The sequence below is a fragment of the Scyliorhinus torazame genome, chromosome 3, assembly GCF_047496885.1.
Source record: "Scyliorhinus torazame isolate Kashiwa2021f chromosome 3, sScyTor2.1, whole genome shotgun sequence".
NCBI lineage: Eukaryota > Metazoa > Chordata > Chondrichthyes > Carcharhiniformes > Scyliorhinidae > Scyliorhinus > Scyliorhinus torazame.
Genome location: NC_092709.1, coordinates 285,716,866 through 285,742,013, shown reverse-complemented (window position 1 = coordinate 285,742,013; position 25,148 = coordinate 285,716,866). Strand labels below are relative to the sequence as shown.

Genomic DNA, 25,148 nt, shown 5'->3' with positions numbered 1-25,148 from the left:
CTTGAGGTTAAGTGCAATAGATGCAACCTGCTTTAATTGCATTTATCACATTTTCTATAGTTAAGCATGAATTCCTAAAATTACAAATTATATTCTAAAACAAGCACAGTGGTTAGCAATGTTGCTTCACAGGGCCAGGGTCCCTGATTTGATTCCCGGCTTGGGTCACTGTCTGTGTGGAGTCTGCACGTTCTCCCAGTGTCTGTGTGGGATTCCTCCGGGTGCTCTGGTGTCTTCCAACAAGTCTAGAAAGACGTGCTGTTAAGTAATTTGGATATTCTGAATTCTCCCTCTCTGTACCCGAAAAAGGCGCCGAAATGTAGCGACTCGGGGCGTTTCACAGTAACATCATTGCAGTGTTAATGTAAGTCCACTTGTGACAACAAAAATTATTACTCCATGAACTAGATAGTTCTAGTTTTCAGACCCATAGCCACTACAGTATCTCCTCTAATCAGTTTTATTTGGGATATAAAAACTCTAACCCTAACCCTAACAACTTGCCTCTGGAAATCTATTGAAGCCCTTCTTGAAGGCTTGGTATGGTAAATTTTACAATTTGTCATGTCAACTTAAGATGTTACTGATCAAAAATGTCGATCTAGCTGGATGAGCAAGAACCCTCTTCCAAGACTCCATGCTGGCTGCCATTTACTAGATTATTTCTAATGAAGCTGTTCTCTATTTCTTCCTGATGATCACTATGCAAGAATAATGGGGTTGTAATGTGTGGCTTTTGTTGTTCTGGTTCTTTTCTTCTGAATAATCAATAGCACAGTTGGCTCATTTCCAATCTGATGGGGACTTTCCTGTATTCACTGGCTTCTCAAAAAGAATGTTCATCCCTTTTGACATTTGAGCAACTACACCTACATGTATCTCTCTGAAGATTCATTGTTTGCTAGCTCTTTCAGTCAGGGAGATCTCATTCATTGGAAAGCCCTTCACTCCAGCAAAGAGACTATAATGAATTTATGCAGATATTGTGCTTCTTTTGCTATCTGGTCTCACATCATATCATTAGAAGGTTAACTGCATTTCTCAGCTGCCCATAGCATTACTTTTCCAAGTGCCTAAACAGCTTGAAGTTGCCATTTTCTTTTGACTGCTACCAGCATTCACACTTGTGCAGCTTCATAGTCTTAAAGCATGAATTTTATCTTTCAATCCTTTGTTTACTTTATCCATCTGGTACATATACACAATCTTATTTCTTGTTCGTCTCCTTTATTTGTTGTTTGTATGAAACATATCAATTTATTTCATGGTCTGAAATCTGATGAGAATTGGGCTTTACCACTTTTTGGTTGCCATCCCTCCTCAGTCTTTTGTTTGATGGTGCTTTGCGGTGTATCTTCCAATCTTTCAGTTGAACTATCCAATTCATTGTCTGTCTCATCATCACTATATGGCACCACGTCGTCAAATCCTCTGCTATTATCGTCATCATCACCACCACCACCACCACCACCAAGGCTGGAGACCCTGTCAGTACTCATCACCTCCGTGGTCCCTGAAAAAGAGGAAGACTGAAGTCAAAATCAGATGAACTAAAAATAATTTCTAATAAGAAACGACAAAGAATAAAACCTCAAGAAACATTCACAGCATCACTGAGATGTCAATGACCTCAGAGAAAGGATCATCACGGTTTCCAACTTTTTAGTTAATATATTGCCTTTGCCTTCTTAAGAGCAGCATGGTAGCATAATGGTTAGCACAATTGCTTCACAGCTCCAGGGTCCCAGGTTCGATTCCCAGCTTGGGTCACTGTATGTGTGGAGTCTGCATGTTCTCCCCGTGTGTGCATGGGTTTCCTCCGGGTGCTCTGGTTTCCTCCCACAGTCCAAAGATGTGCAGGTTAGGTGGATTGGCCCTAAATTTCTGCCTCTCCATCTTGCTCTTCTACTTTGATGACCCTCCATAAACCTACCCCATCACAACATTTTTCATTCTGTATCATGTTTCTTCTAGCTGGACATAACCTGTCTGATTATGTTTTTATGTCAGTGGAATTGGCTCTTGCCTCTGTAGTCAATGTCTTACCATCAGCAATAATGACTACTGTCATGATAGGGATCTATTAGGAACATGGGTCCAGAAATGGGATCCAGGATGTAACGGGCAATTTAGGGGTGAAACAGACTGAAGGAAAAGACTGCTTGCAGCAGAGTCAGAGGGATATGTCCACAGCCTGAGTTACCTTGCCCCATTCAGACTTAACCTCGTTATCAGGAATACACAAGCAGCCCCGCTTCAGCCAGGATGATCCATTCAAGATCCATTGTCCTTTGGGACAACCTTGTTTGACCAGCCATTAGCCCATCACAGAGTCTGATGACCTATCTGTCATAGATCATAGATTTTACAGTGCAGAAGGAGGCCATTCGGCCCATCGAGTCTGCACCGGCTCTTGGAAAGAGCACCCTACTCAAGGTTAACACCTCCACCCTATTCCCATAACCCAGGGCAATTTTGGACACTAAGGGCAATTTATCATGGCCAATCCACCTAACCTGCACGTCTTTGGACTGTGGGAGGAAACAGGAGCACCCGGAGAAAACCCACGCACACACGGGGAGGATGTGCAGACTCTGCACAGACAGTGACCCAAGCCGGAATCGGACCTGGGACCCTGGAGCTGTGAAGCAATTGTGTTATCCACAATGCCACCGTGCTGTCTGTCATGGAAGGTTAGTTACATATAAATGGCACAGCTCTATTCTTTTGCACAGCCTAGATAAGGATAATGGATACAAGTCGGGTCACGTCATGGAAGAGCGTTCGTTTTAGGGGCTGGGTGGTGCCGAGAGCGAGAGTGGAGATGACCGACCGAGAAGCTAATGAAAGTTGCCACCGAGGAAGGCTTTGGAAAAACGGTTCAGAACAAACGTCCCTACCAGAAGTAAAATTAACTTCGTAGATTCAAGTATTTCCTTTGTCTTCCTGTGAAAGTGGCATGATAGTTGCATGCAGGGTGGCACGGTGGTGCAGTGATTAGCACTGCTGCGTCACAGCTCCAGGGACCCGGGTTCAATACCAGCCTTGTGTGACTGTGTGTGGAGTTTGCACTCTTCCCCCATGCCTGCGTGGGTTTCCTCCAGGTGCTCTGGTTTCCTCCCACAGTTCAAAGATCTGCAGGTTAGGTGGATTGGACATGCTAAATTGTCCCTTCGTGTCCAAAAGGTTAGGTGGATAAGGTGGAGTTATGGGGAGAAGGTGGAGGCGTGGGCTTAAGCAGGGTGCTCTTTCCAAGGTTTGGTGCAGACCCGATGGGCTGAATGGCCTCCTTCTGCAATGTTAATTCTCTGATTTGGTTAGTGCTTTTAAAAAGTTATTGTATTCAACATTTTTACAACAACAATGCCCCAAACACCCCCTCTCCCCAACCCCACCAGCAAGCAGGTCTCCAAAATGTAAAACAAACAAACCCCCTCTCTGGTGGAACCCCTCAGCCGCCCCTCCCAGAGCAAATTTCACCTTCTCCAAATAAAAGGAACTCCAATAGGTTCCCCCAGACACATCACGGTGGATAAGCTGACCTCCACCCAACAGAATCCACCTGGGAGCTATCAACGAGGCGAAGGCCAAAACATCTGCCCCCTCTCCTGCCTGCAGCTCCGGCAAGTCTGACACCCCAAACATGACTTCCCGGAAACTCGGCTCCAGTTCCATATGCAGAACCTCTGACATGGTGCTGAAAAATATTTTCTCCAACTTCGGGCAGGACCAGAACATCTCGACAGGATTGACTAGGCTCCTCCCACACCGCTTGCATCTATCCTCCACCCCCTCAAACAGCGAGCTGATCCTTGCCTTTGATAACTGTACCCAATACACCACTTTTAACTGAATCAACCCCAGCCTCACACACTGGGTCGCGGCATTTACCCTTTGCAACACTTTGCACCATAATAATTCTTCCAGTTCCTCCTCAACTATTCTCCCCACTTGGCCTTAATCCCTTCCATGGACTCCTTGTCCTCCTCCATAATCCTGCTGTAGATCACCACAACAACCACACTCTCCAGCTCCTCCTCCCCTCCACTGACAGCACCTCCACCAATGAGGACGACGGTGCCACCAGAAAGCTCGGGAAAGCTTCACCCCCAGGTCCTCCAGACTGCAAATCTCCCCCCCAGAAACAGATTCATCATCATCTCTTTTACCCCTTTCTTCTCCCTTCCCCAAAACCTCACATCCATCCTCCCTGGCTCAAACCCGTGATTCCCTCTTAACAGCATCACCCTTGACCCTGCCCTCAACTTAAAGTGCTGTCAGAATTGCCCTCAAATCTTCAGCGTTGCTACCACCACAGGACTACCCGAGTACTTCCCCGGGGCAAGTGGTAATGGCGCCATCACCAGTGCCTGCAACCCCGAGATAGTGTTACTTAATGGGAACTAGTGTGTTAACGTTAAGAAACTTCGTGTAAAATCATAGAAAAGTTACAGCACAGAACGAAGCCATTTGGCCCATCATGTCCATGCCAGCTGGAGGACACCAAGGTGCCCTCCCACCTTCCTGCACCCGGCATTTAGCCCTGTAGCTTACCGCATTTAAGGTGCAGATCCAGGTACTTTTTAACAAGAGTCTCTGCCTCAGTCAGCGAATTCCAGACTCCCACTACCCTCTGCGTAAAAAAGCTTTTCCTTATGTTCCTTCTGCATCTTCTGCCACTTATCTTGCACCTATGTCTCCTGGTTCTAGAATTCTCCACCAAGGGAAACAATTTTATCCTGCCCACTCTACCTCTTCCCCTCATAATTTTGTTCACCTCAATTAAGTCACCCCTCAGCCTTCTTTGGTCCAAGGACAATAACCCCAACCTATCCAATCTCTCCTCGCAGCTACTAATCTGTAACCTGTTATTGTTAGGGTTGAAGTTTTGTTTTCTTTTGATTTAATAACGTTTGTTTATAAAATAATCAAGCCCAATTTCTTATATTATCACTCCTGGAATGAATCAATCTTTCCACGCCATCTGAAAACTTTAAAAAGTTATGGCATCTGGTCCAATGTCTTAGCCACTGTTGAGAGCAGACCAGGCATCCGTAACACTACACTTAAAAATAAATCACAAGTTTGGGGATACCCAGAGAACACGATAGAAATTAGAAATTGCATTGCCATTCCTTTTATGAACCCCCCCCCGGATTCAGTGAATAATCCCACAGTGTGACTCGGAGCTATAGAATGCAGAAATGCCTTGGGGTAAATTAAAGGTGTCAATAAACATAATATTGGAGTCATTAAAACTGGCATAAAGGGAAAAATTTAATACCCTTACTGTAAGCACAGGAATGGTTGGGTTGCTGGAGATTGAAACCATTAATTCTTCGAAAAATTAATAATATATGTACAATTGGAAGAAACAGACTCTTCAAATACTTGGTCTTCGTTAGAAAATCTTTTGACTGGGTTAAAATGGGTGTCTGGAGAATTTAAACCAGATTACCGATATATAGAATTGCTTTAAGTGGGTTAGGCCAGCCAAAATCACTGATCAAAGTGCCTGACAGTACAGCACCGATATCAGAATAGTGACAGATAGTCAGATTTTGATGTCAATTGTAAATTGATTGCAACTTGTAAAACTCTGAGGAAAGGTGACTACACCACAGGAATTATAAAATACTGATCATGTTTAATTCTGTATTTAAATTCATGAGCAACAACTGAATAGTTTTACAGTTAACAGTTCCATAAGAACATTTTTAATTTACTCCCTACACCTGCCATTATATATTTCAATTAAACAAACCAATATAGTTCAAATAGCACTAAGAAATAAAGTCAACAATCGGGTTTACTTTCTTTTCTTTGTACAGAGCCCTTGGAGAGAACCTTTCAGGAGCAAAATCAAAGACACATCTTGGCAGACTAAAATCCTATGGGAATGGGAAACTGAAACTACAGACAGTCCGGCTCGTCACCTTACTTACATCAGTATGCAAAGAATAAGGCACTCTTTTCTCTACTTTCACACTATGTCCCATGACCTGGTTAAGCCAGGTCCAAATACAATGCGTCTCAAATCAAAACAATATTCATAGAATTCCTAAGTGCAGAAGGAGGTCATTCAACCCATTGAGTCAGCATCAACCCTCTTGAAAGCCCTAGACCCACTCCCCCACGCTATCCCCATAATCCCACCTAACCTGCAATCTTTGGACTGTGGGAGGAAACTGGAGCACCTGGAGGAAACCCATGCAGACACAGAGAGAACATGAAAACTGTGCACAGTCACCCAAGGCAGGAATCAAACCCAGATCTCTGGCACGGTACCACCATGCTGCCCATTATAAATGATTCTCAATCTATCAGCAGAACACTCCTCCTGCACATCCAGGATTATGTCACTTTTACGACCCCTTAATCACAGCTTTAGCAGACATACTGCTGTATGCACCTTAAACCCAGGTGTTTCTTTTTTTAAAAACATTACTGCAATAAACATAAAATATAATAATTTATTACATTAATCACACTTAGCAGGATAAGGAAATGCCGCTGTACAACTCTACAAGAACACATATGTAAAGACTGGGCATTACTGATTTGCAGCCACAAGAATGAATTGTGCAGCTGGTCTCTGTTGTGAGAAGTGTTCTTCTATCTTGAACTCTAGTATAGACTTGGTCCATAGACTGACTGTAGACATACTTTGGTATCTGATTAACACTTTATTAGTACTACACTAGACAGGTTACAGAATATATACATTGCACCCCTGCATGATTCCAACCTATCTCGCGAGAGTCAAATGACTGAATTTGCATGACTGACTAGTATTAGTGGTATATCATCATCTAAGTCATATATTGACATAGCATACGTGGGTGTGAGGTGTAGCATTTAAAGTGTTAACATATGTACTATCGACTTTTTAACAATTACATGAAACTGTGTCTTTAACTATTTACACTGCATTTTTGTAATTCCCTTTTTACAACTACAGATTCCAACCAACTCTTACTCTTTCATTCCCCAAATCAGAATGCTGGGGGATTCAATCGCTCAGTATTCTCAGCCCTTAAGGAAGACATCTTAGGGTCATGATAGCTTTCTTCTGCATCTGGTAGGCCATCTACAGAATAGGACAACACTTTACCAATTTGCTGTCAGCATGACTGAAACGCTGAGTATAGGCTTTGTGATGCCTGAACTCCAATGAGAAAGAAAACTGTTCATCAAAAGACTGATCTAAATGAAAAGACTGAAGTGAATCATTATTTGGATCCTCCAGGACAAGCAGAGAGGAACTCAGACACTGAGGAACTTGTGGGTGCCTCAAATGACTCTGGGAAAAAATTTCAGAAAAGGAATGGTCTTCAACTTCAGGGAAGATTGCTACTGCTGTATTGTACACTGCTGAATCAAAGACTGAGATATTTTGAGATCACAATGAATTTAGATGATAAAGGAAAAAATGATCAACTTCCTGTTGGACTATCAGGAAAAGAAAAGATGATTCCCAGTGATATTTCATGAGGACTGTCTAATGGCAAGAGGACCACACTTGCACACAAGGGAAAACCTGTTAAGAATATGGAGACAGGACTTCCGGCGGCGATCGCGAACGGAGCGGCCACAGCAAAGACCATCCTGCACAGCCACAAAATCACGGCCTTTTGGGTGGGGGGGGGGGGTTCCCCAGGGAATTTTCCCCAAAAAAAGAAAAAAAAATTCCTTAGGCCCCGCGAATTCGGCCCTGCCCAGACGCCAAAGCTCCGATCCACGGAGCTGGATGGAGAGGGAGGGGGAAAAAAAAGGAGAGACTGGTCCCGGTGAGCTGCACGTGGAGGAGGAGTGGGGATCGCTCAGAAACGGCCTGAAAGTCGGAGCACGGAGAGGGTCACAAGGACAAAATAATAACTTTTTAATTCAACCTTCCTTGTTCCTCTCCTGCAAATTTTTTTTAATAAAGAAAACTTTTTTAAAAAGGAAAAAAAAATCCTAAAGTGGGCCCGGCAGACGAAAGCGAGCACGTGGGAAGGGAAGACCATAAGGGTGTACCAGGACATTGGGGCGGACCTGGCCAAAAGAAGGGCTGAATTCAACAGGGCCAAATCAGCACTCTACAAAAGTAATGTGAAATTTGGGATGTTATTCCTGGCCAAACTCTGGGTAACATTTGAGGGGAAGGAGCTGTTTTTTAACACCCGAGCGGCAGCGGAGGAGTTCGTTAGAGCAAACAAACTGGAGGAGGGACAGCCACAACGGCCATCATGAAAGCGACGGGGATGGAAAAGAAAGCCCCCCAACGGGGACGGCGGGGGGGGGGGGATGAAACTGTTCCTAGATGGACTGAAACTACCAGTTGTGGGGGAAGACAGATGGGCGGAGCTGGAAGCACCAATAGACCTGGGAGAAATCATGGAGAGCATCAGCTCCATGCAGGCGGGGAAGGCACCGGGACCCGATGGGTTCCCGGCAGACTTCGACAAAATGTTTGCACCAGTCCTGGCCCCACACCTAAGGGACATGTTCGTGGACTCACTGGCAAGGGGCACCCTGCCCCCAACGCTAGCGCAGGCCACAATTTCACTGATACCCAAAAATGATAAAGACCTGACGGAATGCGGATCATACAGACCCATTTCACTGCTGAACGTGGATGCGAAAATACTCACAAAGGTCCTGCCTAAAAGACTGGAGGGCTGTGTACCAGAGGTGGTTGCAGAGGACCAAACCGGCTTTATAAAGGGTAGGCAGCTCACAGCGAACATCAGCCGGCTGCTCAACGTAATAATGACCCCCTCTGGGGAGAGAACACCAGAGGTGATCATCTCCCTGGACCCAGAAAAGGCCTTTGACAGAGTCGAATGGAAATACCTCCTCGAGGTACTGGAACGGTTTGGGCTAGGAGCAGGGTTCACCACCTGCGTGAGGCTCCTGTACAACGCTCCCAAAGCGAGCGTCCAAACTAACACCACCAGCGCTAAATACTTCCAGCTGCAGAGAGGAACAAGACAGGGCTGCCCCCAGTCCCCACTCTTGTTCGCGCTAGCCAAAGAATCCCTGGCGATAGCCCTGCGGAGCGCGAAAAGCTGGAAGGGAATCCGGAGAGGAGACAGAGAGCACAGAGTCTCACTCTATGCAGATGACCTGCTCCTCTATGTCTCGAAGCCACAGGAGGGACTGAAGGCAATATTGCAAAAGCTGAAAGAGTTTGGAACCTTCTCGGGCTACAAACGTAACCTGGGCAAAAGCGAGACATTCCCAGTGAATCCAAATGGGGGAGGGAGAGAGCTGGAGGGGCTCTCATTCAAAACCGCCCAGAACAGATTCCGCTACCTGGGGATCCAGATAGCCAGAGACTGGACACAGATCCACAAGTGGAACCTGACCAGCCTGGTGGAGGAAGTAAGAAGAGACCTTCAAAGGTGGGGCTCACTCCCACTCTCCCTGGCGGGGAGAGTGCAGGCGATCAAGATGAACGTACTGCCAAGGTTCCTCTTCCTGTTTAGATCCATTCCGATCTTCATCCACAAGGCCTTTTTCCAAAACGTAGACAGTCTAATCATGGCATTTGTGTGGGGGGGGTAAGAACCCGAGAATCCCAAAACAGACACTGCAAAGAAGGAAAATCAAAGGGGGCTTGGCCTTCCCAAACCTACAATACTACCACTCGGCAGCAACGGCAGAAAGAGTGAGGAGATGGGTACAAGAACCTGACACAGATTGGGTACAAATGGAGGAGGCATCCTGTAAAGGAACGACCCTCCGGGCCCTGGCTACAGCAGCACTCCCATCCCCCTCAACAAGATACACAACAGGCCCAGTGGTAGCGGCCACGCTGAGAATGTGGACCCAGCTCAGACAACACTTCGGGGTAACTAAAATGTCCCCCATGGCCCCCATCTGCGGCAATCACAGATTCCCCCCAGCCATGCTAGATTCCACCTTCAAAAGATGGAGGCGGGACGGGGGCACATTGACGGTCGGAGACTTCTACGTAGGGCACAGACTGGCGACACTAAACGAACTGACGAGGAAGTGGAGGCTAGCAAAAGGACAGGAAATGAGACACCTCCAAATAAAACACTTTCTTCGCAAAGAGACAGTGGGGTACCCTGGGGCCCCAGAAAGCACACTACTAGAGGACCTGATAGGCACAAACAACGAGAAGGGGGGGGGCTATGTGGGAAAATATGCGGACAGCGACTGGACAGAGCACGGACTCCACTGGACGAGATCAGACAAAAATGGGAGGACGAACTGGGGACAGAGGTAGGATGGGGACTCTGGAGCGAAGCACTGAGCAGGGTGAACTCCATCTCCTCCTGCGCAAGGCTCAGCCTAATGCAGCTCAAAGTGGTGCACAGAGCGCACCTGACCAGAACCCGAATGAGCAGGTTCTTCCCGGAGGTGGAGGACAAATGTGAGCGGTGCCAGAGGGGCCCGGCCAACCACACCCACATGTTCTGGGCTTGCCCCAAGCTTGCTGGGTTCTGGACAGCCTTCTCCGAGGCAATGTCCAAGGTTGTGAGGGTGACGCCATGCCCAACAGTGGCAATCTTCGGGGTATCGGAGCAGCCAGAGTTACACATGGGGAAGGGGGCCAACGCCCTTGCTTGTGGGGGGGGGGGGGGGGGGGGGGGAAGGGGGGGGTGAGCGGGGAGGAACCATAGACCGATCCAGAGGGCAATGAAAGGCACGTAGAGTCAGTGAAACGAAGGACAAACTAAATCTCTGTATAATAAAGGAAATTAGCGCAGGTGAGAAAAATGAGATGTGTATATATACACACAACTCTTTATAAATATGAGAAATGCCAATAAAAAGATTTATTTTAAAAAAATATGGAGACCGATTTCTTGTAGATAATCAACTCGTGGATAAGATTGCTGTACAGGATTTTGCATCCTCAGGAGTGGTAAAGATTCTGTCATTGCTCTTAACAGGAAACTACTTTCAGCTGGGACTGAAGTAGGAGTGAAATTTGACTTTCACTCTTGAAAGCTCTTGAGCAGTGTGATCCTCTGTGGACTCTGACCTGTGCTCTGCTGTAGACGACTCTTCATGGACAACAGGTGAAAAGCCAGGCAATACGGATTCAGTAGAGCTGAGTTCGGAAATGTTGCTCATCCATTGAAATCACAGCTGACTCTTCAAAAAGAACATCAGAGACTTCAAATTGTGCATCCATCTACAGGAAAGTTGAATCACGATTGCTCAGTATTGCAAGGAAGATGTACAGATCCCCAAAATGGAATACTGGCCGAAACAAAATCATGGCCTGATGCTGCACTTATCCTTACAGACAGAATGCCTCAGGTCTGTATTAACTTGGTTGGTCTAGATGACTGTGATGCGGTTGGATGGGGGAGGGGGTGGGTGGACATCACTGCTCTGGACCTGGAAAAATGAAACATAGTACGCAGGGTTTGCTGTTCAGTGGCTCGTGTTGGAAAATTTACCTGTGATGGCCAGTTGTGGCTCAGCCATGTTGCCAGACATGAGGGAGAAGAAATATCACTTATCCAAAAGAATACCTATGTCTATGAAATTATTTCACAGTCGCTGACAATGGCAGAAGTGAGTGGTGTGTGGGGGGGGGGAAATTACATTGTAAACCAGACTATGATATTCTTTTTAAAACTTCCAAATTGTTAAAGTTTCGAAAATTATACTGGGTTTACATCCTAGGTGTTAAGAGATGGTCCCTCCACAAATAGTTTGACAGTTGTGTGTTCATCCAGCTAACAAGTGGGCAGCATTTGAACAATTTTATCAATTGATCCTTGCAGCTGTAATAGAAGTTGATGACTATTTACTTAGTGCTTAATTTGATGTCTATGAATTATAATTGCTTTAAGTGGATTGCTTTAATAATCAGCTTTTGAAGTACTAATTCAACATCAAGCATGACAATTGTTTGCTTTGTGTACTGGAATGGATTCTAGGGCTCCCAATAGAAAATTACATCAATTATTTACACTAATGTTCAGTAGCTATATAGTAAAACACAATTGAAACATGCTTCTTTTTGGCATGTGTCTAACGTACAAAAATATAAAGTTTCAATGTTGAAGTACTTGGGTTTCTCGCAATGCCAGAATTTACAATGCCGTATGATGCGTTGGGTGCTCTGGATCTGTGGAACACATACAGGCCACCAACACTTAAAATAGTACAACACTATTTTATGAAGTTAGAAAAGGTTAAACATACTTTCACTGTGGGTTAACACGATGTTAGATTAAACTAAAGACCTATGTCTGTCCTAACCAGTCAATGCACTCAGCACATGGTGATGACCTGTGCTGTAAGCTCTGTCCTTCTGAGAGGCTGCATCCCGGATGAAAGGGAACTCTGAAGCCCTCTGTCCATATAGTGAGTGTGCTCTAACTGGTGATTGGCTGCGGTGTTGTGTGTTGATTGGTCTTGCTGTGTGTCCATCAGTGTGTGTCTGCACCATGATATACTGGTGTATATTATGACACCGTGAATATTATGAGTGCAAATGCACCGTGCCGAGTGTGGAGAACTCAATCAGGAAGATTCCGGTCATCAATGCACAAACAGCTAAACGGGATTGTTTTCCCCACTCCTTAACTATCCCCTCATTATGTTACACGTCATTTCCTCAAAATGAACAAGAAAGAAGCCCAACTGCTCCTTGTAAACTCTCAATAGCTCAGTTTGATAACCATACTTTCTCATTGCTGGAGTTCAGCAAGTTGTGAAGACTGCGAAAAAAAAAGAGTATGAGCACAAATCTGGAAATTTCAACCTTACATCTTTCATGTTATACTAAGCTTAGATCTAAGCAGCCGAGGGAAAAGGGTGCATTTTTTCTGACTGGCTACCTTTCTCATGTGCATTGGACTCCTAATATGAAAAACAGTGGACAAAGTGAGGAGGCACTACTTCATGTAAGTTGTGTATTAAAATTCCATTGTGTATTTATATATGTCCTATGTTTTTCATGTATGGAACGATCTGCCTGGACTGTACTCAGAACAATACTTTTCACTGTACCTGGGTACACGTGACAATAAATCAAGTCCAATCCGAAAAAATAGCAATATTGCGAATATTGTCCAGACCACAAGAACTGCTACAGCTGCATCATACTGACCTTGATACGAATTTGTTTTTAAAATCTGTATTTTCTCCAGCATTTGGTTCAGTCATTGGTCCAACAATTCAGTCTTGCAAAACGTTAACATGCAAGGTTGCCACTGAGACACATGATTAGCGCTTAAGAACATTACAAATAACTGAAACAATCAAGAATTACATGTTTCAAAATCCCAGTCCAAAATGGCTATCTCCTCAGCCGGAGATTATGGCCAGAGTTCTAGATTCTCCAGTCAGGGGAAGCAACCTCTCAGCATCTGTTTGACCAAGCCCTCTTGAGTCTCATACTCAGATTATTATGGCACAGAAGGAGACCATTCAGCCCATGTTGGTTCTCTGTAGAGCAATCCAATTAGTCCCAATTCCTCACTCTATCCTTGTAGCTCTGAAAGTTGATTTTCCTTATGTGCCCATTCAATTTAATTTCAAAATCATTCATCGTCTCAGTTTCCACCACCCTCATAGGGGTCTTTGTGCCCTCATCACAGCCTACTTTCCCACCTAGACTTGAATCACCAATATATTGCACTTGGTCCATCAGACTATAAACAGCTGAGGCCCAAGCACTGATCTTTGCAGAACTCCATCACATTCTTCGTTCCAAAAATGACCGGGTCATCCTTCACATTCTGTTTGTTAACCAATCCTTAATCCATGCTACTAATATATTACCCCAATTCCATGAGCCATTCGAACTGAGACCATTGCTTCTGGCTGTGCATCAATTCCCCACAGTATGATCTGCAATTGTACATTGGCACCACTGACCCTGGCAAGACTGGACGCGAAATTCAGCGGTCACAGAAACATCTCTGAATCCTGCTGACTACCCCATCCTCCATGACCACTGCATTTCTGCACTTGGCTACACTGTGGCCACACTCCACTGTGCAGTTATTTGCCCCACAATTCTGTGGATCTGCTCCTTTCTGTGCACAGAGTCACCAGCATTCAGCAATGAATATCCGTTTGAGAGTCACACAGGGAGGATTTGTGCAGTGCCTAAATCTCCCTACCCTGCTCGATGTCCACCTTCTTAATAACCTGAAGTCTCCCCAGCTCTGGGTTGACCTGTGTATTCCAGGAAACCTTCAACATCCCCATATATCCAACAGTAGCTCCAGCTGCTCCTAGAATGGAAAAACCCTGAGCTGAAGCCACTGGATGCTCCCTCCCACACAGCTATTCCTGGAATTTACACCTGACACAAGAATGGCATGCACCAAGTGTCATGAAATCTGACCAGATATTTAAAACGGATAGCTTAATTTTATGCACTTGCTTATGGTATTGTTTTAAGTATAAAACGCCATCTCCCATTTACACTAATTAACTGAACTTCCATTTCTCAGGCTCAAATGTTCCTTCTACACTAGATTTAAAAAATCAGCAGATTTGTGTCAGTGCTTTGATATTCCACACTCTTCACTCACCAGCCCTCTCCCTCCTGTTACTGTTGTCCCTCAGTTTAAACTATTTGCCAACTCACTCCTTCTCTGCAACTAATTCCCTTGATCACCAAATTCCAGTTGTAAAGTCTTCACTCAGTTTAGTCATTTATGGAAGTTTATTCACTCAGTTTATAGTCAATCGGTAATTTCTTCAATTCATCCTCATACAAAAGAACTCGAGGAGGACAGACTTGCAAAGGTTAATTAACCTGTAGCAACTTCATGACCACATGCAAAGCAGCCTCCACCTCAATACAAAATTTGCTTGAACAGTCTGCTCACCAGCCAAGTGGTAAATCTCCCCCTCCAGGATGTCGATCGAGAGGAGAAAATATACAAAAAGTCATGTGTACACCATCTGCGGCACCCAAGATACAGCCAAAACCAAAAGAAACGTTTAATACTGGATGGCCTGAATTTGCTGTTGTCTTTTACCGATGCCAAACTGTGTGAATTGCCCTAGGACCTCTCAGTAATGTTACAAAGATCGCTAATGACTGCCTGAAATGAAGTGACAAAGTTTTTTTAAAAAATTTTTAAAGTATTTTTATTAAGGTTTTGCAGAATTTCATTATAAAACAGTAGTAACAATAATAACAAAGCAAACTAGAGTGAACATTAACATAGTGCAAAAAAAAGAATATACAATAACAATTAAATAGACATTACCCCACGCGACTCAGTCTTTCCCCCACTTTCCCAATAAAGCACACACACCCACCTCCCCTACGGATGTCTGCTGACATTTTAATTTTCCCCGAGAAAGTCGACAAACGGCTGCCACCTCCGAGAGAACCCTAGCGTAGACCCTCTTAAGGCAAACTTTCTTTTCTCGAGGCTGAGAAACCCAGCCATGTCGTTAACACAAGTTTCTACACTCGGGGGGCTTCAAGTCCATCCACTTCAATAAAATCCGTCTCCAGGCTACTAGGGAGGCAAAGGCCAAGACGTCGGCCTCTTTCGCCCCCTGAACTTCCGGGTCTTCGGACACTTCAAAGATCGCCATCTCTTAACATACCACCCGTGTGTTAAGCACCTTGACAGGTACCAGAACTCTCGAAGCTCCAGGCATGCCCAAAACACATGGACATGGTTTGCAGGGCTGCCCTTGCACATCATACAACTGTCTTCTACCCCAAAAAACTGGCTCATTCTCGCTGCCGTCATGTGCGCCCGGTGGACCACCTTAAATTGAATTAGACTGAGCCTGGCACATGAGGAGGAGGAATTAACCTTGCCCAGGACTTCTGCCTACAGACCCTCCTCACCAAGCTCCTCCTCCCACTTGCCCTTGAGCTCCTCCACCTGGGTTTCCTCCGCCTCCTGTAGGTCCTGGTAGATATCCGACACCTTCCCCTTCCCCTCCCAGGTGCCGGAGACCACCCTGTCCTGTATCCTCAGTGGTGGCAGCGTCGGAAAGGCCACTACCTGTTTTTCAGGAAGGCTCCTACTTGCAGATTTTTAAAGGCATTTCCTGGCGGCAGATTAAATTTGTCCTCTAGCGCCTTCAAACTGGGAAAGCTTCCGTCTATGAACAGATCCCCCATCCTTCTGATGCCTGCTCTCTGCCAGCTCTGGAACCCATCATCCATCCTACCCGGGACAAACCCGTGGTTGTTACATATCGGGGGTCCAGACCGGCGCTCCCTCCACCTTCTTGTACCTCCTCCACTGTCCCCAGATCCGCAGTGTCTCCCCACCACCGGACTTGTGGAGTAATGGGTCAGCGAGAACAGCGAAGGAGCCGTTATCAAAGCTCCCAGACTAGTACCTTTACATGACGCCGCCTCCAGCTGCTCCCCCCCCCCCCAAAATCGCCCACTTCCTAATCATAGCTATATTGGCCGCCCAGTAGTAGTTGCGAAAGTTCAGCAGCGCCAACAACCCCCCCCCCCCGCAGGGTCTTATTCGCCCACACAAAGCCCAAAATCCCTCCCACCCGGCTTACTCACTCTTCCAACTTCTTCCATCGGGCAGGATACAGAAGTCTGAGAACACGCACGAACAGACTCAAAAACAGCTTCTTCCCCACTGTCACAGACTCCTAAATGACCCTCTTATGGACTGACTTCATTAACACTACACCCTGTATGCTTCATCCGATGCCAGTGCTTATGTCGTTACATTGTATATGTTGTGTTGCCCTATTATGTATTTTCTTTTATTCCCTTTTCTTCTCATGTACTTAATGATCTGTTGAGCTGCTCACAGAAAAATACTTTCGCTGTACCTCGGTACGCGTGACAATAAACAAATCTAATCCAAATGATCCTACTCACCGGCTTAAAAAAGGCCTTAGGGATGAAGATGGGGAGGCACTGAAAGACAAACAAAAATCTGGGGAGGACAGTCATTTTCACAGTCTGCACCGTCCCTGCCAGCGGAAGCATGTCCCACCTTTTAAAGTCCCCTTCCATTTGCTCCACCAACCGGGTCAGGTTGAGCCTGTGCAGGACATCCCATTTCCTGGCCACCTGTATACCCAGGTAACAAAAACTTTTCTCTACCATCCTGAGCGGCAGCTCTTTCAGTCTCTCCTCCTGCCCCTTGGCCTGGATCACAAACAACTCGCTCTTTCCCATGTTCAGTTTGTATCCTGAAAAACTCCCAAAATCCCTCAGGATCCGCACGTCTTTCAGGACTTGTGGGAGGAAACCGGAACACCCGGTGGAAACCCACAAAAGCACGGGTAGAACATGCAGACTCCGTACTGACAAGCCGGTAATCAAATCCGGGTCCCTGGAGCGGTGAAGCAACAGTGCTAACCATGCTCCCCAAAATACCGGCTAGAAATTCAATAGGTCACATGATATCAACTGCATGGATTCGGTCATCAAATTCAAAAGCCTTGGATCTAGAGAGCTGGAAGAACAGCACAAATAGTGGTCTGAAGTTGTTAGGCTGGAGGAATATGAAATGAAATTAAAGTGACCATAGTCCTGAGGACCATTGGCTACTCTCTCCTTTTGAGTCGATGAGCTGGCTGGTGGCGATTTAACCAGAAGATCACCACACCTCAGGCGAGGGGCAAGGTTGAGAAGGCTGGGCCTTGTGAATAACATCAATTGGGAATTGAACCCGCATCACAAAACAAGCCATCTAGCCAAGTGAGCTAACCAACCCCTGGAGGAATATACGGAAATAGGGAACATCAAAGAATTGCAAAATACATTTATTTTCGTCTCACCTAGGTGCAATATTCAGCCATTGTACTGCAAGGAGGCTTGAGGTTATGAATGCAGGATTTGCAATTCAATAAAACTGATGAATGTTACATCAAATATTTTGGTAACATGGATAATGAAGGGAATAGTTCACTGAAAAACAAATGGGAGAAAGGACAAAAAAAAAACAAAGGACCGGTCTGAACTAATGGAAAGAAGTGATGACTAACAGCAATCAACAATGTGAAAGTAAAAACAGGCCGTAAAACTACTTCGGTGGGAGCCATTGAATGATATTGACTTTGGAATTCCACTGCACCAAACGGTGTTATGATTCCAGAACTGTCAAAACAGCATAAGATTATTCATTGATGACCCTATTTGAAGGGCAATTAGGGTAGACAATAAATGTTGGCCTAGCCAGCGATACCCACATCCCTTCTTGAAAAGAAAAATTGCCCTGAAGATGGTGGTGAGTTGGCTTCTTGAACAACTGCAATCCATATGGTGTAGATACACCCACAGTACTGGGATGGGGGGAGTACCAGAGTTTTGACCCAGGGCGAGTGAAGGAACGGTGACATAGCTAGGATGATGTATAACTTGTAGGGAAACTTATAGGTGGCATTGGAATCTTCTAGGTGGTAGAGGTTGCAGGTTTGGAAGGTGCTGTCGGAGAAGCCTTGGAGAGTTGCAGTGCATGTTGTAGCTGGTGCACAATGCTGCCACAGTGCAGTGGTGTTGGGAGGCAGTGAACGTTTAAGGTGGTAGATGGGATGTCTTAACTTCTTGAATGTTGTTTAAGATGCACGGATCCACGTTTGTGTAGAGTATTGCTTCACAACCTTGATGTGTGCCTTGTAAATAAAATCAGGCTTTTGGGAGGCAGGAATCAAATCCGACTGAGTGACTCTTGTCGCCACAGTATTTATATGGCTGGTCTAGTTCAGTTTTTGGTCAAAGCTAACCTATTAGGCTGTTTGTGGGGGGATTCAGCGATTGTAATGATAATGAATATCACAGGGAACTTGTGTTGGAGGTGGTCATTGCCTGGCCCTATCAGCCCAAGCCTGAATGTTGTATAGGTCTTGGTGCATATGGGCACAGACTGTTTCAGTATCGGAGTCATGAATGGTGCTGAACACAATCACTAACAAACATTCCCGCTTCTTATCTTATGACGGAGAGGTCATTGATGAAGCAGCTGAAAAATCAAGGCCTGGGACACTATCCTGAGGAACAGCTGCAGTGATGTCCTGGGACTGAGATGATTGATTGGCAGCAACCATAACAATCTTCTGTTGTACTGGGCATGCCTCCAGCCAGTGGAGAGTTTCCCTCCCAATTCTGGAACTCAGCTCTCTTGTCCAAGTTTAGAAGAAGGTTGTAATGATTGTAATGATGCCTGGAGCCTACACTCCAGTACTGCACTGACAGAGCGCTGCAGGGACAGCACAATGGCGCAGTGATAGCATTGCTGCCTCATGGTGCCGAGGTCCAGGTTCAATCCCCGCTCTGGGTCACTGTCCGTGTGGAGTTTGCACATTCTCCCCGCGTTTGCCTGGGTTTCGTCCCCACAACCCAAAGAAGTGCAGGGTAGGTGGATTGGTCACGCTAAATTTCCCCTGAATTGGAAAAAAATAATTGGGTACTCTAAATTTTCAGGGGAAAAGAAATGAAAGAGTGCTACAGTTTCAGAGGTGTCATTGAATGAGTCATTAAATCAAAGTGCTGTCTCGTTGGGGTTGGGGGGGGGGATGGTATGAATATACGAAATAGGAGCTGAAGTAGGCCATTTGGCCCCTGGAACCTGCTCTACCATTCAATAAGATCATGGCTGATCGGTTTGTGTTTCAAGTTCTACATTCCCGTCTACCCAGGATAACCTTTGTTTCCCTTTTTGCAACAACATGAGGCAACAAGATGGCAGCAGTATGTTATTTATTTTTCATGACCATACCCAACCTGAAATCCTGGAATAAACCAAATTATTTCAGTGTTCAATTAGTGCTGCCCTTTGGAACCTGGGTCAAACATGCAGAATCAACCTGATTGCACAAGATGTTTCACTCTGCCCAGGATCAGACTAGTCATGCAGTTAGAATTAAAAGGACTTGCATATATTGAAAAATAAGAACAAAATCAATTATTGAACTACAAGCACTATTGTTCTTTTGAAGTTACGATTGAAAGTCTTGCCACCTGGTTTAGTATGGCAGAATGCCAAATGTGAAGTCCTTCGCTCTCCGGTTCCAGGGCACTTACTCTTATGAACCAATTGTTTAAATGTTCATTTCTTTTGGCTCAAAAGTTGATCTCAGGATCCACTCTTCATGTCAGATTAGAATGGGTAAATTAATTAAATGAATCAACTGAACAAATGGGAGAAAAGGTCACCTTATTTGCCTGAGCATTTTGAATCATCATGTGTGCTCTTTTTGGTGAATAGGTGGGTGGTGTCAAAAAGACACGAAGCACACGCGATCGCAAGAAACTTTGCACAACAAATTAGGGCAACTTTACATCATATATCAAGGTGGCTTTAAGTTTACAAATCGTAAAGATTAAAATGAACTCCTCCATGAAGCAAGTTCATTAACATCAAGCTCAAAGCATGCACAAATGAGCTCAAGTATGACAAGTTTATAGTGTAGATGTGCTGTGTGTGTTTATTTTACCGTAATATGGGGCCAGATTAATGCGAAGGACTTACCACACTACAGTGTAATTATTGGGAGTTAGGCCATATCAGCGTGGTTAACTCGCCCCATTTTAATTTTTCAGTTCACGGGCCTTTATTTATTACAAGGCGAGATCTCTGCTGCTCTCCTGGAACAAGTCCTCAGAGTTGCTGGCCAATTGCAGTCTAGCAGCTTTGCAGTACTGACAGCATCACTGGGAGCGATAGCCATCCCGGTATTGCAGGATCTTACGAGGGCTGGCTGCCAGGCTCCAGCGAGAGGGTGGAGGGGGGGCATTCTAGATAGTGTGAGGGGAGGGGAGACATTGAGAGAATAGGGGTGGGGGGGGAACCTCCAATTGACACTGGTGAGCCAGAAAGGAAGCACTGCCCAGCAGCCCATAAGTTAAGGGCCTCAATCAGGCCACGGGCAAGGAGCCCACCTGACATTTTCATCCCCGCTTGCAAAATTGTGACACAGGTAGGCAGGTAACAGATATGTTGCAGGTGGCATTGTGCCCTATTTTATGGGTCCACCCACTTGGCTTTAGCGCCTGTGGATGGACCATAAAATCCAGCCCAGAGTTAATAATGCTGTAAGCAGGCGGTCAACTTTCTCTATTTTCATAGTTACAGTTGTGTAAAACTCTAGTTAGACCGTACCCAAAGAACTGTGTTTATTTCAAGACAATACATCTCACGATTGATATATTAACCTTTCAGGGGCATGTGCAGATTCATCAAAATGATTTAAATTAAGAGAAAAGATTACATAGACTAAGCCAGGATTCCCTGGAATATAAAATATGAATATTTGGTCTAATTAAAGGTGTTTCAGATGACTAGAATGTTTGACAGACTAAATGGTGACGGGAATGAACAATGTACTTAAGATTGAAAACTGGAAACCTTTTCTACGTCTTCAAGCAAATGACATCAATGCAACAGCAATTTACATAGATACATATTCATCATCCTGTGGGATCCATGAACAAAAATACAAAGCTGTAAAACATAACCAAGGCTTCATTGTATCTAGACACATTTGTAGAAAACTGCCTAATTATATTCTGCCCAGTCCCACAAAAAAAACAGGACAAATTAAATCCAGCCAACACTAGCCCCAACAGCCTATTGGCAAACATAAGCAAAATAGAACATTCACTGACAGTGCAATCAAGCAGCACTTTACTCAGCAATAGCCTGCTTACTGTTGCTCAGTTAGGATTCTGGCAGGATCACTCAAAACCTTTCCTTATACTGCCTTTTCCTCATTGTCATTGGGTCAAAATCCTGCAGCTCCTTTCCTACTAGCACTCCCATGCCACATGCAGTGGTTCAAGGAGGCAATTAAGGATACGCAATAAGTGCTGGCCTTGCCAGTGACACCCACATCCCATGAATGAAAATAAGGCATGTAAATTAAATGGTCATAGTCGGGTTGGAAAGCTGTCATTTCAATTCAGTTCGCCCTCAACAATATAACTCACTTTGGGTGCAAATTTAGTAAAGGAAAAAAGCGAAAAGCAATAACTAAGTCTGGATTCAATTCAAAACCCACACCCACTAACTCGCATTTGCTTTTGTACATTATAGCAATGGCAAAAAGTACACTGGCTGTCAATTGACTTGGGTTACCCAAAGTTGAGATAAAGCCTGATAAATGCAACTTCTGAAGGCTATCAATACAGAGCACAAAATAAGTGCAAAAAGATCAGCATTCTTTGCCTCAAGGATGCCCGAAAAACATTAACCAAAATTTGGATATCGGCAACCGTTGTGTTGGCAAGGTTCTGGCCAAGTTGTAGAAAATTAACACTGGAGTACCTGATGTCAACCTGGAAAAACAGCAACAGCTTCAAAAAAAGTTTTAAAATAGTCAACAAGCCCCAAAAGTCTGGTAACTCTCCTGCCCCGAATGAGAGTCCTGTGACGTGAACAAAGTTGAATGTTTGGTTAGATTGAAAGGGCATTGACATAAACGTTTATTGTAAATTATACTGTAGTCATAATCAACATTCCATCACATGTATATAGGAAAATAAAAATAAAGGCGGATATATTCTTGGCCAGGATGGGGGGAAAAACTAAAAAAATGGGTCCCGGGCATATTGGACAAGTGGAACATTCTGCTTGAAAGAAGGAAAAATGGACATAATCCACGAACAGTGTTGAAATAGTTACGGGAAGGATTTGAAGAAACCTGCAAGTATGCGAGGACTCACCACTATATACAGCTACCTGAGAGCATCAGGAAGCAAAACCAGTAGAATATGCAACTAAGTAGTCAAATATAGTCGAATTCAAATGCACAACCAGACAGTTAGAGCATGCTATATGGAGAGCATGTAATTCATATCATAAACAAACTAGAGACATTTTAGCATGAAACCAATGCCAATAAAATAGCCATAAAAGCAGATGTGTCAGATTTTAGAAAATACTGGAGATTTTCTCAGCTGTGAAAAGGGAGACATGGGATGATCTTGTACAAGAGAATTCACACAGCACAAATCTTGCCACAGACCACATATCTTTCTGGTACACCGTTGTGTGCTCCTCAAAAGATGAATGTTTGATAGTTTGAGGCAATTTCCTTTTTAATTTATATGCTAACTAGGTGAAGTACTGCATCCAAATCATCTTCATTCACAACACGATCCTGTAATTATACTCTTGAAGCAGGAACAATCTAAAAATATATTCTAAATGCTCAAACAAGGGAGCATTTCACAGAATTTACAGTGCAGAAGGAGGCCATTCAGCCCATTGAGTCTGCACTGGCCTTTGGAAAGAGCACCCCACCCAAGCCCACACTCCACCCCATCTCCGTAATGTTGCTAACTTTGCCTTAGTTTAATTGCTCTGTTTTATCACCTTTGCTCTTGAGTCGCCAGGTATCTTTATGATACCGCCACGTGGTTCAAGTCCGAGTAATGATCAATAACCCAATACACCGATTAGTAAGATTTAAATGAAAGCACATTTATTATACACAGTAATCGCTACTCATGCACAAATTCTACGTCTAAGCTACTTCTACAACTAACAGGCCTATACTTAACTTCGGACTGGCCCACCAGGTCAGGGAAACAAATGGCCTTTCGTTCGGGTTCTGAGTCTGCGGGATTCGAAGTTGGTGCAGATTGGTAGCTAGGAGTGCCTATCTCGCAGCGAGTGTTGCAGTAAGACTTACAGTTTTGATCGGCTGCTGGAGAGTGAAGAGAGCTGGAAGAGCGGTGGTGAAGAGCAGAGTGCTGGTGGAGGGCAGGTGAACAGAAGAGCGCAATTTGAACTTGGGACTCTACTCTTATAGTTCCCAGGGGCTTCCCGCCTTTCGGGGCGGACCCTGTACCTGGTCCCAAGTGATTGGACTTTGTCCCAATCACTTGTTTTGATTTTCTCCAATGCTGGAGCGATTCCTTGATCGATGGGCGGTCTTGAGGTGGTCGTTCACCTCCCTTTGTGTAGGCTTCTGCGGGCGCCCAAGAGTCTGGTTTGGCTTTGTGTGTCTAAATGTTGCTTATTGTTCCCGGGGATTGCTCATTAGTATGCAGATGGCTGGTGTTTTGTTATGCTGATGGTTATTGGTATCGATCTTGTCTGGCCTTTCCAGGGGTGAATACACAGCCAACCTGCAGCTGCTCGTTTTTGTCCTGTTGGCTGATTTTCCCATCAGCCTTTGCCGTTCGCCATTTTGAATCGGGGGTTATCCATTTTAAGTGGCTACAGTAACCGCACCTGACTTTTATTGGACACCAAAGACAATATCGCATAGCCAATCCACCTAACCTGCACATCTTTGGACTGTGGGAGGAAATCGGAACACCCGGAGGAAACCCACGCAAAGACGGGGAGAACGTGAAGACTCCACACAGACAGTGACCCACCAGTGAGTACTCTTGGAAGTATGCCAAATGCCCGATGGGGCTAATGCTTCTGTTGCAACTATCGAGTTCATAATTCATGTAGGTGACAATATACATGTTAGTTTGGGGGAATTAAACTTTTCACTCTAGAAAAATGGGGTCATCGGATTGATAAAAAGATACCATGAAGTAAATGCAATTCAAACAAGCTTGGGGTTTATGATGCTTGAAAGTGGATTTACCTTGCAAGGTCAGAGTTGATAAGGAAGAAAATTTTAACAATAAATGGTCATCTCAGGTTTCAACAGGAGGTCTGGTGATCGGGCAATTACAGCCATTAGAAATCTAAATTGTTTGCGTGGGTTGCAGAAGCCAGGTGAACTTATTTGTTTACATTTCCATTTGAGCTGGTCCAAAAGCATACCACTTTGCCATAGAGAGATAGCGATTCAGGATGGAGCCTTGGTTCGAAGGTTTTTTTGTTGGTTTAATTTTACAGTGCGCTTTTGCTGACAGAAGCAAACAGTTCAGTTTGTGAACAGCAGGTTTGGTCTTGTGAGCCCTGCAACTCAACGATTAGGCAGAGAGAAAGGAAAAAAATGTTAGTCAAATCTGCTTTTGTGTGAAGAAATACTAACTTTATTGTTTATTGCACAGAATACAAGTGGAGATCGAGCTCATTTTTGAATTCAAGAGAGGGGAAAGAGGCTGGAATATTTGCCTAGTTTGAAGCTGAAGGAAGAAACACAGTGGTCCTCACAGAGCCTTGTGGCAGAAAGCAGTCAGTTTCCTTGGAATGAACTGTAGAGCTGTTGGAGTAGACAGTGAGAAAGCTGCCCACATATGTCAGAGTCAGGAGAAGGAGCTGAAAGTTAACTGTTGTGAGATCTAG

The 25,148-nt window shown here is 44.8% G+C and overlaps 1 protein-coding gene across 2 annotated transcripts in view; it reads right to left on the bottom strand.

Annotated features, from left to right (window-relative positions):
* Positions 1-25,148, bottom strand: part of atp8b1 (ATPase phospholipid transporting 8B1) — a 213,145-nt gene that overhangs the window by 97,621 nt on the left and 90,376 nt on the right. For both annotated transcript variants that reach the window (XM_072497355.1, XM_072497356.1), the window contains exon 2: positions 1,298-1,513. In XM_072497355.1, the coding sequence (XP_072353456.1) occupies positions 1,298-1,499 (202 nt within the window). In that variant the 5' untranslated portion in view covers positions 1,500-1,513. The remainder of the gene's footprint in view (positions 1-1,297; positions 1,514-25,148) is intronic.